The 17,599-nt window shown below is 44.3% G+C and overlaps 1 protein-coding gene and 1 long non-coding RNA gene across 4 annotated transcripts in view; both read left to right on the forward strand.

Annotated features, from left to right (window-relative positions):
* The window catches only part of fgf14 (fibroblast growth factor 14), a 502,771-nt gene that overhangs the window by 344,905 nt on the left and 140,267 nt on the right, over positions 1–17,599 (forward strand). For all 3 annotated transcript variants that reach the window (XM_069890479.1, XM_069890480.1, XM_069890478.1), the window contains 2 exons: positions 8,113–8,223; positions 15,343–15,446. In XM_069890479.1, coding sequence (XP_069746580.1) covers positions 8,113–8,223; positions 15,343–15,446 — 215 coding nt within the window. The remainder of the gene's footprint in view (positions 1–8,112; positions 8,224–15,342; positions 15,447–17,599) is intronic.
* The window catches only part of LOC138739063 (uncharacterized), a 65,923-nt gene continuing 64,550 nt past the window's right edge, over positions 16,227–17,599 (forward strand). Inside the window, exon 1 of the long non-coding RNA XR_011341976.1 lies at positions 16,227–16,315. This is a non-coding gene — a long non-coding RNA (uncharacterized lncRNA). The remainder of the gene's footprint in view (positions 16,316–17,599) is intronic.

The raw sequence follows: 17,599 nt of genomic DNA on the forward strand, positions 1-17,599 counted from the left end.
CTAGCCCTTATTTAGAGGAACTGGGGTTGAGGCATTTTGAATGCCATTTTTCAAATATATTCGTAGAGTTTAGGGAATTGCTGGCTTATCCCAAATTGCTTTGTCTAGGTGATTTTAGAGGACATTTACCACTCTGCACCTGAGGGAGATCCTCATCGCAATCAAATTATTTTGTCAAGTTCAATGCACAGATACGCTGGGGAAATTCAGCAGGTCACACAGCATCTGTAGGCAGTAAAGGATAGTCAACGTTTTGGGCTTGAGCATGACCTATGGATGGTGCTTGACTTGCTGAGATTTTCCAGCACCTTTTTGCATTGCGTTTGACCCCAGCATCTGCAAACTTTCTTGTTCAAACCTCATTTTCTGAAGTGCTGCCTGGAAACCTGAGAGAGCCAGTTGGACAGGGGCATTGAAAGGAGAATGGGATAAGCTCCTGAAGGGTTGTCTAAGCAAGGAGTTGAGCCGGTTGGAGAGCTTTTGCAAAGATCTGGCACTGACAGATCTTGTCTCCTTTCACAACCTGTGTTTATGATTGCCACCTGCTTCTAGTCTGAAGTCACATTGGAACCAGACAAAGTCCCTGCCCTCAGCTCATTTGTCAGCCAGAAGGGTTTATGTGATACTTTCATGATTATTGTTTACGATTCTTGTGTTTTGACTCTAGAATTCTATAATTATACAAATTTTAATGCTCCCATCTGCTGGGGTGATTTATAGTTCCCACTAGTTAGGTCGAACTTTGGCTGAGGGTTGGCGAGACTGTGGTTAGATATCAAAACAGCAAGGAGTCCTTGAGAAGGCTTATTTTAATTTTTTTTTAAGTTTAATTTAGATTTGCAGCATGGTAACAAGGCCCCCCCAGCCCAGGAGCCCATGCTGCCTGAATACCACAATGACGATCATAATGTTGTCAGATATCCTTTTCAGGAACATTTGATCAGGCTGTGGCTGAACTGCAAGGTCTGAGGGCTGAAAGGTTGTGGGTAGAATTGTTGGGGTCAATCAATATGAGTGTTCCAGTGGGAGTACAGGGAGAGTGTGCTCCTTCTCACAGAAGGGGTCAAGGCCGACAGCAGTCTTGCTGTAAGTTAAGGGGGGAAGGGGTGGCAGATGAGATGGTGGGGGGAATGGAGATGGAGGTAGGAGGAGATCAGAGTAGAGGGGCTGAGTGACTTGGTTCTGAACAGTAAGTTCCACATAACCTGATGGAGGGCATCCTTGCACTCCAGTGGATGTGTGAGGACAAGATTTTAAGGTTGAACTAGGCAGGGCTGAACCTTCCTAGATCTTTTGAGGAGCCTTTTACCTTGCCACAAGGTAGACAACTTATTTCCGTCCCGAAACACTCTGCGGGAGGAACTGGAGCACCGTCACTAGGAGAAACGTTTGGAGTCTGTGATCCTTTGTTAGAACTAGGGAAGTGAGTCAGGCGCAAGCCCTCCATGAGATGGAATGTGAAGGAGACCGGCAAGCTTCTTGATCTGTGCTGTGGGTTGTTACTGGCAAAGGTAGTGGGATCTGCCTGGCAGACTAGACAATGAAAAAAACTGAGCTGTGTGATATGAAAATGCTGAAAAAATAAGTCATGTTTACAAAAACATAGAACAATACAGCACAGGACCAGGACCTTGGGCTCATGTGTCTGTGCTGAACATAATAGCCAAATCAAACGAAAACTCTACTGCTTGCACCTGATAAATGTTCCTCCATCCCCTTCATATTCATGTGTCTATCGAGAAGCCTTTAAACACTACTATTGTATCTGGTTCCAACACTACACCTGGCATCTACCACTTACTCCGCCCATCTCCATTAAACTTCCACCCCACCCCATAATCATCCTCTCTAAACCAGGCAACATCCTGGTAAACCTCTTCTGTATCCTTTCCAAAACCTCTACATCTGTCCTATAAAGGAGTGAGCAAAAGAGCATGCAGTACTCCAAGTGGGGCCCAACCAAAGGGTAATGTAGCTGTAACATGTTTGACTTACCCATGAGACCATACATACCTTATGCCCTCTTTACCATCCTATTAACTTGTGTGGCCACATTCAATGAGCTATGGACCTGGACATAAATATTTTTAAGAGGGGGCACAAACTGACATTCAAAACCTCTTTCAGCGAGAGGATGGGGGTACGAGTACTTTGCCACGAACCTCTGTGCGCTGCCATCACACTTCCCTTTCCCGCCGACAGAGCGCACAAACGCGTGTGCTTATATCATGTGCTGACGCCAGTGACGCTAACTGACGTGCTGGTGATTGCGCCAGAACTACACGCCTGTGCTAAATGTTCCCCTGTCTGCAGGCCCACTATGCTCATGCCAACCGGCCCAGTAAACTAACCCACTGCATGTGCACCGGCCAGCCTTGGACTTCCAATCCATTGCAACTTGCGCACAAGAAGGAACATGGTCGCACTCAGCCTACGGACTCCGGGACATCGCATTTAACCCTCCCCCTTGCCCTTTGTGCCCCTACACCCCCAAATGGAAGACAAATTAATGTCCGGCTCAAGGTGGCACTGGTCGGAATGCAGAGTGCTCAAAAGCCAGACTGGTCTAAAACCGAGTGTCTGGCCACCCTACTGTCCACACTATCAACACAACATGAATCCTATGCATCTGTACCTTTTGAATCAGCCTACCATGAGGGAGTTTGTTAAATCCCTTACTAAAGCCAATGTAGACAACATCAATTGATCTAGTCTCATCAACTATTCTCATCACCTGTCCAAACATCTCAATCAAATTGGTAAGACATGATCTTCCCCTCACAATGCCATGTTGACTGCCCATAATACAACTACGCCTTTCCAAATGTGCATTAATCTTATCCCCAAGAATCTTCTCCATTAGTTTCCCATCCACTGATGCGAAAATCACTGATCTATCATTTCCTGAATATCCCAATTCTGCTCTTGAACAAAGCTCCAACATTGGTTATTCTCTGGTCTTCCAGGGCCTTACCTGCTCCTAGTAAGGGTTAAAAGATCTTTGTCAACCCACCGGAAATTTCCTCGATCAATAATCCAGGATATATCCCTTCATGCCTCCGGGTCATCGGCTCTAACACTCCTCAAAAGTCCCAGTACCACCTCTTGATCTCAAAAATTCCCCAACACATGAGCATTCTCCACACCGTGCTCTTTTCACTGTCCTTTGTCTTTCTCATTGCTGAACACAGATGCAAAGTCCTCGTCCACTTCCTCTGACTCCAAGCACAAATTCCCTCTTGCCCTCCCCTTAGCCATCCTCTTGTTTTAATGTAAGTATAAAGTACCTTAGGTTCCTCTTTAATCCTGCTTACGAAGAACATTCCTCGGCCCTTTTAGACCTCCCTCCTTCACCATCTTCCTCCAGTATGATTGCAGCTTCATGAACCTTGCACATGCTTCCTTTCTCTTTGACTAAATCCACACTTCTACCGTCATCCAACATTCTCTCACCTTGCCACCCCTGCCCTTCCCTCGCACCAGAACATGCTGGCTCTCAACTCTGATTTCCTTGCCCAATAACAGCAATAAACTCCCCCTGACGCCTGTCTACTTATCCCATAACTTGCCCTCTCCCCAATTTGGTAACCTACCTTTTTAATGCCATATATCTTTCCACCTGCATGGTCATGATCTGTCATTGTTAGATTTGCCTTTTGTGGGACTGTACTGTATCCAGATTGGCAGCTGTATTTGGTTCATTGCAGCAGTGTGAACACCAAAAGCTGTCATTGGCAGGAAAGTGCTTTCCAACTTCCTGAGGTGATGAAAATTGCTGTAGAAACACCAGCTTTTCTGTGCATTCAAACGATCCCTCAGCATGATGAATGAAGAGATTATTCAGTATTACTCTGGAGCAATCTGTCTGATTGAACAATCCCTATCATTCATTTGCTAATGGGATGGCGCTGTTATTTCTGTGGGATTTATATAATGTTAAGCGTTATTTAATTATTATAAAACTATCAAAGCAATTTAAAAGATAGATTTGGAAGTTCTTTACAAATAATATATAACTTTGTTCCTGTGTGGAGTGGGTAAATGAAACAATTAGAGAACAACTTTTACCAATTTTGGCTAGAACCAATTCTCATGATTGGAAGATTTAAGAAGTTTGGATGTTCTCCGTCTAGTTTCTGAAGGTCGCTGTTTGATCCATATCTTTAGATCCTTTTCTTGATTAGAGGGAGGGGGTCGATTAGATGTAGCTTTAGGGGTTTTTTTTGTTTTCCTTTTTTTTTAGATTAACTTGTTAAATGTGGGTTTAATTATGCGTGTCATTAGATCATATTAAATTAGACAGATTTACCCTTTGTTTAGACCAAGGGATTGTCTAATGTAGTTTACTTGGTTTCTATTCAGAATTATTTTTAAGAAATAGTGTTAAATAAACAAATATAGATAGGTTTTTGATTTACATTGATATTAATTGTTGATATGACCTGTTATTTGTTTTATTAGAGGACTTTGTATGTAGGATTTATAAGTTTAAAAACTCAATAAAAAATATTTTAAAATGAAAGAACCAATTCTAATACTATCATGGACGTGTTCAATTTCATGAGTCCCAAAAGGCTTTACTTGCCCAGTTTATTCGTGTGTCACTTACTGCAGAGCCATTTTTTGTATTAGTCGCACTTTGGCGCAGTCCAGGCACATTACAGGTAATGCGGCAATAAACAGAGGGATAGTGACACCCTCATGCAAGGTGGCTCAGTTAGTACAGCGGTTAGCACCACACCATTACAGACACCAGCGATCCGGGACTGAATCAGCTGCTGTCTGCAAGGAGCTTGTGCGTTCTCCCTCCCAATATCCACGTGGGTTTCCTCCAACATTCCAAAGACATGCGGGGCCAGTAGATTGATTGGTCACATGGTCTCTAAAACATCGCAGGGTACAGCACAAAAGGATGTTATTTAGACCTTCCAGCCTTTGAAAGAGCATTCAGCATTTCCCTGCTTTTTATCTCTAACTCCACAGGTTTTTCTCTTTTCCTAGCATTTTCCCTTTTGAAAGTTCCTGTCGAAACCACTTCCAACACCTTCTCAGTGTGTCCCTGATCACAGCGACTCTCTGTGTGAAAACACTAATCTCCTCACCCCTCTGGCTCCTCTGCTCAATCCATTCACTCTGTGCCATAGAATACAGAACAGCACAGGAATAGACCCTTCAGCCCACACATCTGTCAGCTGTGGTGCCAATATACATGTGGTCTAAATCTTTCCATTCCCTTCCGGTTCTTGTGTCTCTAATTGCTTCTCAAACGTTAATATCGTATCTCTTACTTTCACCTCCCCTGCAATACATTCATGGACATACCGTATATTTTGGTGTACAAGTCAATCAGACCCCATTTATCAGCCTCAATTTAAGGGTTTTATGGTATATCTGTTGTATAAGTCGACCCCAGTTTTCTGGATGCCCATTGACCGGCATATAAGTCGATTCCCAAAGATCACGATGCCTGAGATGGGCTGCTGACTGCCGTATATGTCGACCCCCCCACCCACCCCCCAAAGATAATGCTGATTGATCTGCTGGGCATTGGCTGGAGGTAATTGCTATCATAGAGGGTCCATCAACACAATGCAGCACACGAAGAAAATATGAAGCAAGTGTTAAGGTGAAAGTGATAGAAGTGGCCAAGAAAACCAACAACTGCACTGCTGCAAGGAAATTTAATGTATATGAGAAGTTGGTTAGAGATTGGGGGAAGATAGAAGAGAGTTTAAGAAAAATACCAGCAAGGCATTGAGAAGAGGAATCACTCGTTGGCCAGAGTTGGAAAATCACATTGCAGAATGGGTACGTGGACAGAGGCAAGATTGCCAAAATAAAATAAGAACATTTGCACTGCAGTGGGCCAAGTCACACCCAGATCTCAATAAAGATTTTGAGGCTGCAGTAGGCAGGTGCAATTGGTTCATGAACAGGAAAAATCTGGTATTATGACAAAAAATGCACAGAAGCCACCAAAAGGTCTTGATCATAAAATTGTAAATTTTCACCAGTTTATTATACGGAACCGGCAGAAACACCAGTTTGCATTGGCAAATCTCAGAAATGTGGACAAAATCCCCATGAATTTTGACATTATAGGCCATAGGCCAGTGGAATGGAAAGGTGTTAAAGCTGTGCAAACCGGAAGAACAGGCCACGAAAGGACCAGGTTTGCCGTGGTGTTATCGTGCATGGCCGATGAGACAAAATTAAGACCCATGGTAATCTTCAAACACAAAATTAAACCGAAAATGAAATTCCCTGCAGGTATTTTTGTACATTTTCATGAAAAGGGACAGATGGATGAAAATGACAATGTGTGGAGCAAGCACCCGGGGGTTTACACATAGAACAGAGTTTGCTAGTCTGGGATATGTTTCGTAGCCACTTAACTGAGAACACTAAAAGTAGATTAACATTACATAATACTTGGCAGTTATCCTGGATAGTTTGATGTTATATTGAAACCTCTCGATATCTGCTTGAACAAACCATTCAAAGACCATGTGCGCGAGGAATGGTATTCATGGATGTCAAGTGCAGAAAAGTCATTTACAAAAGGCAGGGCAATGCCTGCTGCATCACTTCATGCTCAAGGCATGGGACAAAGTTAAAGTAGAGACTGATTAAATTGTTAAAAAGTGCAGTATCTCTTGTGCAATAGATGGCACGGAAGATGATTTATTGTGGGACACTGACGACGAAGCTGAAACCCCCCCTCAGATACAGACTGGGACCCATATCTTTCTTTCTTCTTCTTTCTTTGGCTTGGCTTCGTGGACAAAGATTTATGGAGGGGTATGTCCACGTTTGCTGCAGGCTCGTTGGTGACTGACAAGTCCGATGCGGGACAGGCAGGCACGGTTGCAGTTGTTGCAAGGGAAAATCGGTTGGGTGTTGGGTTTTTCCTCCTTTGTCTGTGTGTTTAAACAGTGAGAGTATGGATGTGCTTGCCCCATCTTTGCTTCAGACGATGATATAGAGAGAATGAATTTGAATGTGTTGTTTTTGGACGATCTTAGTGATTTTGAAGGGTGCCAATAGTGCTGTTGTTTTCAATAAAAATCTTAATGAAAATCTGTTGCAGTCATGGTTTTTATTTGGTTTTTCATGGGTCAACTTGTACACCAAATTGGTTTTTCGTGGGTTGACTATACACCGGATCGGCGTGGATTGGATTTTTGAGCTGAATTTAAGATCTCAAAAGTACATCCAGTGTATGTTGACCCCCATTTTTTGAGTTTTTTTTTGGGTTTCCTGACTTGACTTTTACGCTATGGTACCTTTTTCTGTGTTTAAAAAAAAAACACATCTCCTTTAAATATTCTCCCTCTTACCCTAAACCTGTAGTATTTGACATTTCCATACATTCTGTCTACCCTTCTGTGTCGTCGGATTACCCACCTTCCTGTCTCTTGGAACAGTTTCTCAGAGTGTTCTTGGATCAAAATATTTTATAAGTTGAACAACTCAATTAAATCTTGTCTGAAACTTTTGAACTGCAAGGAAAACATATGATTCATAAGCAGGATGTGGAGATTGTTTAATAAGGCAATGTGTTCAGCACAGCATGTGGGCCGAAGGGCCTGTTCCTGTGCTGCATTGTTCTTACTTCCATATTCTAAGCCTCCCCATACTTCCAGTGACCTGCAGTCCATCTTCTCTGGGAACCCTCCAGTGAACCTCGTCTGCACAGTCTCAGGATATGGTATGGTAATGGTTAAAAACAGTGTTACATTTCTTGAGTAATTTAGCAGTGATTTATATTTCAGTAATCAACCTTGACACATTTTAATTTAGAGACAAGGTGGGGTGACAGGCCTTTCCAGCTCTCGAACCAACGCTGCCCAAATACACCTATATGGCCGATTACCCTGCAAAGCCCCATACATCTTTGGAACGTAGGAGGAAACTGGAGCACGTGGAGGAAGCCCACATAGTTGCAGGGGAGAACAGACAGCGGTGCATTTTGAACCCAGGACACTGGCACTGTAATAGCGTTGTTCTAACTGCTCCTCTAACCTTGCTGGGAAGAATGTAAGGATCTTGCTGGAATGCATTTACAATGTGAACGACTCTCACCTGGAATTCTCCATGTTTGTTTTTCAGATTCCCAGCTCAAGGGTATAGTGACCAGGTTATATTGCAGGCAAGGATTTTACCTGCAGATGAACGCAGATGGAGCTGTCGATGGAACAAAGGATGACAGCACTAATTCCAGTGAGTGGTGAATTCATTTTATATCGGCTGCACCTTTTGTTAAGTGAATTGGACTGTCTTATGAAAATGTACTGTAATTTCAAGTAGTGATCTGAGACCTCTTTTATTGAGTAAAACACCTCATGGAAAGATGAGGGCAGAGGAGGGCATTCAACCCTTCAAGCCTGTTCCACCATTCACTATGTGCATGGCTTATCATCCAGATTTAATGACGTATTCCAGTTCCATATCAAGTGATCTCTCTGGCCCTAAGGTCAATATCCACTTCTTTCCTTTATGTAATGCCGTGGATTCAGCTGCTTTCTGTGGTGAATGATTCTGCAGCATCTCCACTCGCTGGGAGAAGCTTTTCCTCCCATCGGACTTACCCCTGATCCTTGAGTTGTTATCCCAGCTCCTGGCCGCAGAGAACATCCTGCATCCAGTCTGTCCGATGTTGTTAGAAATCTTTACAGGAGATCGATCCTCTCTTATTCAACTGTACTACCAATCAACCACAATTAGACAGAGAGTTGTGATTAATAGGCTTTAATCACCTTGAAGTGTCAGCACACTTTGGATGTTGCTGGCCTGGTTCCAAGGAAAGTACTGAGGGGGGGGTTTGGGCGTAACAGCCTTTATGGGGATATCTGGGAGGGAGGAGTCACAGGTTCAAGGGGCGTGGCACCCCATATAGCCCATATATACATATACATACATAGTGGTAGCACCACATAAACTAAAGTAGAATCTCTCCTCTTCTGTCAGTCTGGGGTAAAAGGGGATGGGGGTAAATATTAGTCCTATAGAAATATCAAGAGGGTAACAAACATAGCCAGATGCATCACAGGCTCCATCCTTCCATCTGTATGAGACACTGCCTCAAAAAGTATCCCCATCAACCCTGATCACAACCTCTTCTCGCTGCTACCTTCAGGCAGAAGATACAGATGCCTGAAGACCAGCACCACCTGCTTCAAGAACAGTTTCTTTCCAACAGTTATCAGGCTTGTTAACCTTCCCCAACCAGGTACACTAATCAGGGACTACTCCTACACCACAAAAGGACTGTATACTGTAGCTGCACTGCTTTATAACAATCAAATAAAGAATACACTCACTCGTTTCTTTCAGAGCGCCATGAAGTCGATTTTCTTTTATTCCACTAGACACAACAATGAATTCTTCAACTCCCCAAACATCACCCAGCCGGACGCCTCTGACCTTCTCATTGGATCACTGTCACACAAATGATCCTGATGTAATCACTCTCCTACTCCTGCAACACTATACACTATTGCAAAGTTACATTTTTTAATACTTGGACTACTCTGAATATGTATCACCTATCTATATTTTGCATTAGTGTTTTTTTAAAATTCAATTAAGTGCACTATTATAATTTTTTAAGTGTTTTGTAGTTGTGGTATTTTACAAAGTACATTTTCGGCTGCAGCAGGTAAGAATTTTGGTGCATGTAAACGTACCATCTAAGTGATAATAATCTCATAATAATTATTAACACATCTCAATACAGTTGATATGGTGACTGGAGTATTGCATTTCATGTCATCTTGCTATGCACAAGGGCTAACACTTCCTACATTGCAGCAAAGACCACACTTCAAAGGCATCCCAATGGCCATGAAAGGCTGTAAGACATAAAGGCACTATAGAAATGCAAGTCCTTCTGATATTTTGAACAAGCCCTTTTTATGATGCATGAAAGCATGGCTCGGGGTTACTCCAGGAGATCCTTCCGATTGGAGGTTTCTTACTGGTCATTGTCTAATAGGCTCTTTGTTACAAGAGAGATCTTAGATTCATATCTTTAAATAAGGAGATGAGGAAAATTATCTGGTGAAAACTATTATATACCCTCTTTTACAGTATCCCTGAATCTGACCATTGTGCATGGTATGAGTGGATGCACTGATATGTGGCATGATTCATGCTCTGCAGTGATTTGCAAATCTCATTTAGAGACAGAGCACGGTAATTGGACCTCTTGGTCCATGAGCCTGTGCCACCCAAATACACCCATATGGCCATTTCATTTCAAACCCCATAAGTCTGCAACGTGGGAGGAAACCAGAGGAAAACCCACGCAGGTCATGGAGAGAATGTGCAAATGGGTTACAGACAGCTCAGGTTTTGAACCTGGGTCATTGGCGCTTAATAGCATTGCACTAACCGTTACTCTAACCATGTTCTATTAATGATCGTCTCCATCTCTCCAATCCAAGAAAACCTTTCCAATTCTGGTCTATCATTCCCAAGTTTCCATCTTTTCACCATGGATAGCTGGGCCTTCCTCTGTATGGGTTTTGTGGAATTACTCCCTCCCCCTCCCCCTCTCCTCGCTCACCACATTCCCCCACTCTCCCTCTCCTTCCTCACCACATTCCCCCACTCTCCCACTCCCTCCCCTCTACCCCTCTTTCTCTCCCCTTCCGCTCCCTTCCCTCTACCCCTCTTTCTCTCCCCTTGCACTCCCTCCCCTCCACCCCTCTTTCTCTCCCGCTCCCCCTCCCCACCCCTCTTTCTCTTCCCTTGCGCTCCCTCCCCTCCACCCCTTTCTCTCCCCTTCCACTCCCTCCCCTCCACCCCTCTTTCTCTCCCGCTTCCCCACCCCTCTTTCTCTCCCCTTGCGCTCCCTCCCCTCCACTCCTCTTTCTCTTCCCTTCCACTCCCTCCCCTCCACCCCTCTTTCTCTTCCCCTTCCCCCACCCCTCTTTCTCTCCCCTTCCCCACCCCTCTTTCTCTCCCCTTGCGCTCCCTCCCCTCCACTCCTCTTTCTCTTCCCTTCCACTCCCTCCCCTCCACCCCTCTTTCTCTCCCGCTTCCCCACCCCTCTTTCTCTCCCCTTGCGCTCCCTCCCCTCCACTCCTCTTTCTCTTCCCTTCCACTCCCTCCCCTCCACCCCTCTTTCTCTTCCCCTTCCCCCACTCCTCTTTCTCTCCCCTTCCGCTCCCCCTCCCCAACCACTCTTTCTCTCCCCTTCTGCTCCCCCTCCCCCTCCCTCCCACTCTATCTCCCCCCATTCCACTTTCTCCTTCTCCACATAACCTCCCACCTTCTCCCCTCCTTCCTTCTCTCTTTCTCTAAGCTGCTATCTAAAAACTGACCAGACTTTAAATGATGTACCTTTGTTTTTTCTCCCCATATAGATCCTGCATGATTTTTTTCCATTCTGAACTGTCTCCCTACCTTCCAGGAGTGGTCGTTCACACAGGAACAACCAAAACTATCACACCGTGAGTTTAGGCAATACCTGAAGTGCAGTCTTTGTGTCCTATTTATTAGCCTGTTGTTCACAGATAACATGCAGTTCAGTTTAGACTGCAGGCAATCTCTAAAAATGTCTAGGGATCTTGGAGGTAAAATTTCAGAATGGGAATTCCTGTTAGGATCTCTTTACAGACTGTGTACTGGAAAATTGTGAATAAATTTTACACAGCAGCTGTGTAAAAAGGCATAAATGTCTTCCTATTTGGTTCAGTGACATTTTGTTCGACAATGATACTGTGGCGTAACTAGGGGGAAATGTCACTGCTGAAATGAAAGTATTCATGCAGAATTCTTTGAACAATGTGTGCCAGATGAAGGCTTCTTCACACTTTTTCAATCTGTTTTCCTGTGCAATTGTTGAAACCCCTATTTTCCATTCGTGAGTGCTACAGATTGTTTACTCCAAAATTCTGAAGAGCCTACCTTTGGGGCTGTAGAGGAATGTGTGAGAGAGAGAACAGAGGAGAGGAACAGAAAGAGGAGAGAGAAGGGAAGAGAGGAAAAGGACAGAGAGAGAGAGGGGGGTAGAGATGGGGAGGGGAAGAGAGGGGAGTGGGAGGGAGAGAGAATGATAGAGGGAAGGGGAATGAGGGAGAGAGGTGGAGAGGGAGTGACAGCAAAAGAGCAGGGGGGGGAGAGAGAGTGAAAGAGAGAGGTATATTTCCACCAATGTATTCTTCCTGCAAGCAACCTGACCTAATCTCCTATTGCTGGTCCATAGATTCCACCTACATGGAGATGTTTGTCGTCATCTTTGGCTAGTGTTGCTCTGAATTCACAGGTGAGGTGGCCACAGCAGAATATCAAACCAGGAGCACATCGCAATGTCACAAGACATAAACAGAAGGAGGCCCTTCAGCCTTTTGAGCCTGGCTTGCCCTTCATCAAGGCCACTGCTTTACCACCTCAGCAGCAGTCTCCTGCACTGTTCTTAGATCCCCTTAATATCCAGAAATCTATCGATCTCTGTTTTGCATGAACACGAGTGGGCTTCAACAGCTATCTGAGTTAAGGAATTCATAGATCTGTCACTCTCACCTAATCTCAGTCCCTATTAATGTCAAATGTTGGTTCCTGGTCCTCAGGTCCTGAGCTGAACTAATCATCCAGCCTGTTGAGTCCTTTAATAATTGTGTAAGTTCCTATGAAGATGCCTCTCCTAAACTTTAGAGAATGGAGAATCAGTCTAGCACACAAAAGTGCTGGAGAAAGTGGAGAGGGAACCAGAGAACCATACTACCCCGTCTCTTATCACATCCACCCGTCATCACTTCATCCTGTCTCATGAATCTTCACAACACTCCTTCAGATTTGGAGATCAAATCTTTACATCTTTGAGGTACTGTACAATTTCAAAAACACATCCTTCTCTAACCAAAACCCTCCACCATGGAAAAAAAATCACGTTCCCTCCTAATAGATTTCCAAACCAGCACGTTGGTCTTTAGTGATTTGTATACAAGCACAGCCAACGTGCTTCCAATATCATTACTGCCTAAGCTCTCTACTGTTCCAAACAAAATGAGTCTCTTGAATTCAGACACCTGCCTATTTCTGTAAAATGAAAAGGATTTCAGGGTGAGCTGAATACCTGTTTCAAGAGCAACAGAACAGTAAGTTGTTTGGTAAGGCTGGGTAAAGATTAATATGTAATCCCTACAATCAAAGCCATTTTTGGAAAGAGTAACCTTGAGCCAGAACATCCGAGAAGCCATGAGAAGGTAGTCCCTCTACCTCGGAAACTTTCTGAACTCAAGTCTGACCCCCTTGTCCAAGATTCCCGGCTGTTCCTTGAATACTACTGTCCCCTTGGTGTCTGAGAGTCTGTTAGTTTCAGATCTGAAGATCCTGCAAGGGAGAGGACTCACACCAGTGAAGAAATTCTTCCTCAACACAATCCCAGACGATTACCCTCTTTGCAGAGATGGTAGCCCTTCCTTCTAAACTCACTAGCCCAGCAAATTTCCATCAGAAATTCTATGAGATCAACTCACATTCTTCTTAACGAGGAGAACCAGCCAGTCAGATTTCAACCTCTGTGTATGGAACAGCCCCACGGAGGAGGTGATGGAGGAAAAGGTTATCAGTTCTCATAACAGTGAAGAAGAATCTTGATGAGCACTAGAACTGACAAGGCACAGAAGGCTATAGGCCATGTCCTGGTGAATGGGAATTGTATAGAAGGCTCACAAATTAAAACAGAAGTGAACTCAGCTACTCTCAGTCCTAATGAAGGGTTAGGGTTAGTGTTTTGGTTAGGCCCTAGCGTCAATCATTCTTCCCCCCCCCTCCCCCACAGACGCTGCTCAATCCGCTGAGTTTCTCCAGCATATTGTGTTTGGCAACGGATCTCAGCATCTGCAACTTTTTGCTGTTCAAAGCCCTACAGAATATTTTGGTGTATTTTAATACTTTCTGCCTGTCTTTTCTCATGCTTTCTTTTATCCTTCTTTAGTTTCCCTTTGACCTTTCTGTAATTTGCTTGGTTCTAGGGTTAACAACTGGCAGTTTTTTTTTGGGTCTATTTTACTCTCCATCTTTTTGTCATCTGTGAGGTCTTGTTTTAATTTCCCTTCTCTCTCCCTTGAGAGAATGTACTGACTGCAGCTGAAATATCCCCATTGTGCAATTACTGCTTTGTCTGCCAGATTTTGATTCCCATTTACACGAGCCTACCTGCTTCCATCTCATTGAAACTGGCCCTTCTCCAAATTATTGTTAGTCTCTTTTACAGTAGTTATTCTAAACCTAACAGCGTAGTTCTGTTCATGTTTTATGATAGCCATAGAACATTACAGCACCGAAACAGGCCCTACAGCACATCTAGTGTGTGCCAAACTATTATCCTGCCTTGTCCCATTGACCTGCACCCAGACCTTGGCCCTGCATACCCCCCTCATCCATGTACCTATTCAAATTTTTCTTAAATGTCAAAAGTGTGCCACATTCACCGCTTCAACTGGCAGTTTGTTCCAAACTTCCGCCACTCTCTGCATGAAGAAGGCCCCCCCCCCCCATGTTCCCTTTAAACATTTTTCCCGTCACACTTAACCCACGTCCTCTAGTTCTTGAATCCCATAAAAAGCCTGCTTGCATTTACTCTATCTATACCCCTCATAACTTTGCATCCCTCTATCAAATCTCCCCTCATTCTCTGACGCTCCAGGGAATAAAGTCCTAATCTTTTTAGCTTTCCCTGTGACTTAGCTCCTCAAGTCGTGGCAACATCCTTGTAAATCTTCTCTGCTCTCTTCCAATCCTATTGATTTCTTTCCTGTAGTTAGGTGACCAAAACTCCACAAAAGACCTGTAAAGTTGTTTCTCATGAACTCACAAATAGATTATAGTGACTTTCTGGCTACCTGCCCAGGTCTCCCCCACGTGGGAACATGTCCTCTAAGTGTACCCATGCTCTAAGAGCTAATGCCAATCACCTCTGTTCTGGAGAATGACTCCGGCTTGTTCAATTCTTCTGATAGTTGCTACCATGTTATCACATATTTATTTGTAGACAAGTGTATAGATTAGGTAAATCATCGTAGCCTTTTTCCCAGGGTCAGGAAATCATATGGGGTTAGTAGATTGATTGGTCACATGGTTATATTTGGGCAGCCAGAAGGACCTGTTACTGTGCTTGGCAGGATAGATTTAAGGTGAGAGGGAAAAGATATAAAAGGGTCCTGAGCAGCACCTTCTTCACATAGAAGATGGTGGGAATGTGGAATGAGCTACCAGATGAAGTGGCGGAGGTGAGTTCAAAGGACATATAAACAGGTACATGGAGTAGAGATTTGCCCTTTAACCAAGGCATGCCCTGAATTCTAACCATATGCTTCTTTGTCCTTATAGCATTGTTCAACCTCGTGCCAGTGGGACTCCGAGTCGTTGCTATTCAGGGTGTGAAGACCGGGCTGTACGTGGCTATGAATGGGGAAGGATATCTTTACACATCAGTGAGTATTCCTGAACATTGATCTTCAGATGCCGGGATTGAGGTGGTAGATGGGCGGTGAGAGAGGCGATTGACCTGTCGCACTCAAAAATGTTGCTGGAATGTGGCTTCTCAGATTACCTAAATAAGTTACAGCTGAACACCTGATCCTGTAGCAACCCCAGGGTGATAATTATGCTGCAACCATCCCAAAGGTCTCCTTAATTATCATCCTGAATGGGTGATAGTGGACATCTCAGAGTGGAAGCCATCTGTTGCATGTGAGCAGAATCAGATGCGAGAGTTGTGCCTCACTGTGATTAGCTTCCTGATTAAAGTTCAGGAATGGAGAAACGGCTGGTTCATGGTGACTCATTGTCAGATAGATGGAAGTGCTTTCTCTACAGGCTCCTGCTCCAGCCAGGAGCCATTGCTTGTCCTGTGGAGCGTCGCTGTTAACAGCAGCCAAGTTTGATCTGCTCCTCATCAAGGCAGAGAGCATTATCACAACTTGCATCTCGTGTCATTGGCCCATGCACCATGACTGAGTGCCAAACTGAAGGGTTAATCGGTGGCTTTGATCCCTCTGTATTGGGGGTTGGCCTTGGTCTAACAATGTTCTTGCTTCTTTGCATGTTCCTTCAGCTCATGGTGGGCAGATGTTGACAGCTGCCTCGAGCACAGTCTGAAACAGTCATAGCCACCGATTATGACTGGAATGGTAGAGTCACAATCCACTCCTGAACCAGCACTGTCCCCATCCACCCATTACGGACTCATAGTTAATCCTGCCCAACTTTGGTCATCAGCTCCCAGCCTGCAGGATGGTGGAAAACTACCTAGTGTCACTCCTACTGCCTGCAGGAGAGAACAAAAATGTCAGAATCCCAGGTATAATTTATGGGATGAATCCATTTGCAGCTTGAAACCTTTTGTGATGTTGGTGACTTGCTAAAATATCATCCTCACCCACTCCCTTCCCCAGGCAGAACAAGGACAGAGTCCCTCTGGTCCTCACTTTCCATCTTCCCAGCCTTTGTATCTGACATATGATCCTTCGACCTTCTACCAACTTCAAAGTGCTGCCACCACCAAATGCATCTTCCCAACCCCACCCCTATCCATTTTTTACTGGGATCAATCTTTCTGAGACTCCTTCATCCTTGCTCTAACCAGAGAAAATGTAATACCTGTTCTTACACTTTACATGTGCACTGATTTACTGCATTCGGTGTACTTGGTGTGGCCTCCTCAACATTTGTGAGCCCAAAACATTACTGGATATCAGCACTCTGTGGTCTGAATTTGAACTCCCAGCAGCCAATCCTTTCAAGCCCCTTCACCATTCCTGCAGTCTGTCCTAACCCAATGACATGAATACCAATTTTTTATGTAACCCACTGTTCCACTGTTTCCATCTCTTTCTATCTCTTCTTTACCTGCTCCTCCACTTAGTTTTCTCGGCGGTGTCTCCTTTCCATTTGTCTCTGCACCTCTGTCCTGGATGCTATCTCTTCTTAGCACCTCCCCAGCTTCTTTGCCCCTCCCTCAACGTCACCTTTTCCTACTTTAGATGATGAAAGGTCCCGATGCAAATTTCTCTCTGTGGTCGCTGCCTGGCCCACTGAATCCCTCATTGTTTGTATGAAAAGCAGGCAGTATCTCTAACAGTGCAGCACCCCACTGTGCAGCATCCCTCTGCGTGGGGTATCAATCCTAACCTGTGGACTCCGTGATCCAGTGTGCCATAGCCTGGACTTTCAGTAGCAGTTACCTGATGCAAGTTGATGGCAATGATCTGAAAGTCAGGTAGGAGCCAGTCATCAATGGGAGCTGTGGCTCGTTGGCTATCTCTCTGACCCTTGACTGTATGAATCCACAGGAAAGCAGGTTGTTGGTGTGATCCTTCTGGGTACAAATTGGGCTTTCTTCCATTGAAGTGGTGGCCATTTGGCATGCTTCTTTCATCCTTGCAAAAAGAGCTACCGAAATGCAGTTCTTGCTTTTGCCAACTATTGAAGGAGAAGCTATATCTCTTCGAATAACAGTCATAAGGTTCTTACCACTCGAAAAGCAACAAATTATTACCTTTAAGGTATGGTTGCGTGGTTACAAGTATCTGAAAGCAGCTTTGAAATTCCTTTGTCCAATTTTAATGCTATACTTTCTATTTTG

The sequence above is a fragment of the Narcine bancroftii genome, chromosome 7, assembly GCF_036971445.1.
Source record: "Narcine bancroftii isolate sNarBan1 chromosome 7, sNarBan1.hap1, whole genome shotgun sequence".
In the NCBI taxonomy this organism is placed as follows: domain Eukaryota; kingdom Metazoa; phylum Chordata; class Chondrichthyes; order Torpediniformes; family Narcinidae; genus Narcine; species Narcine bancroftii.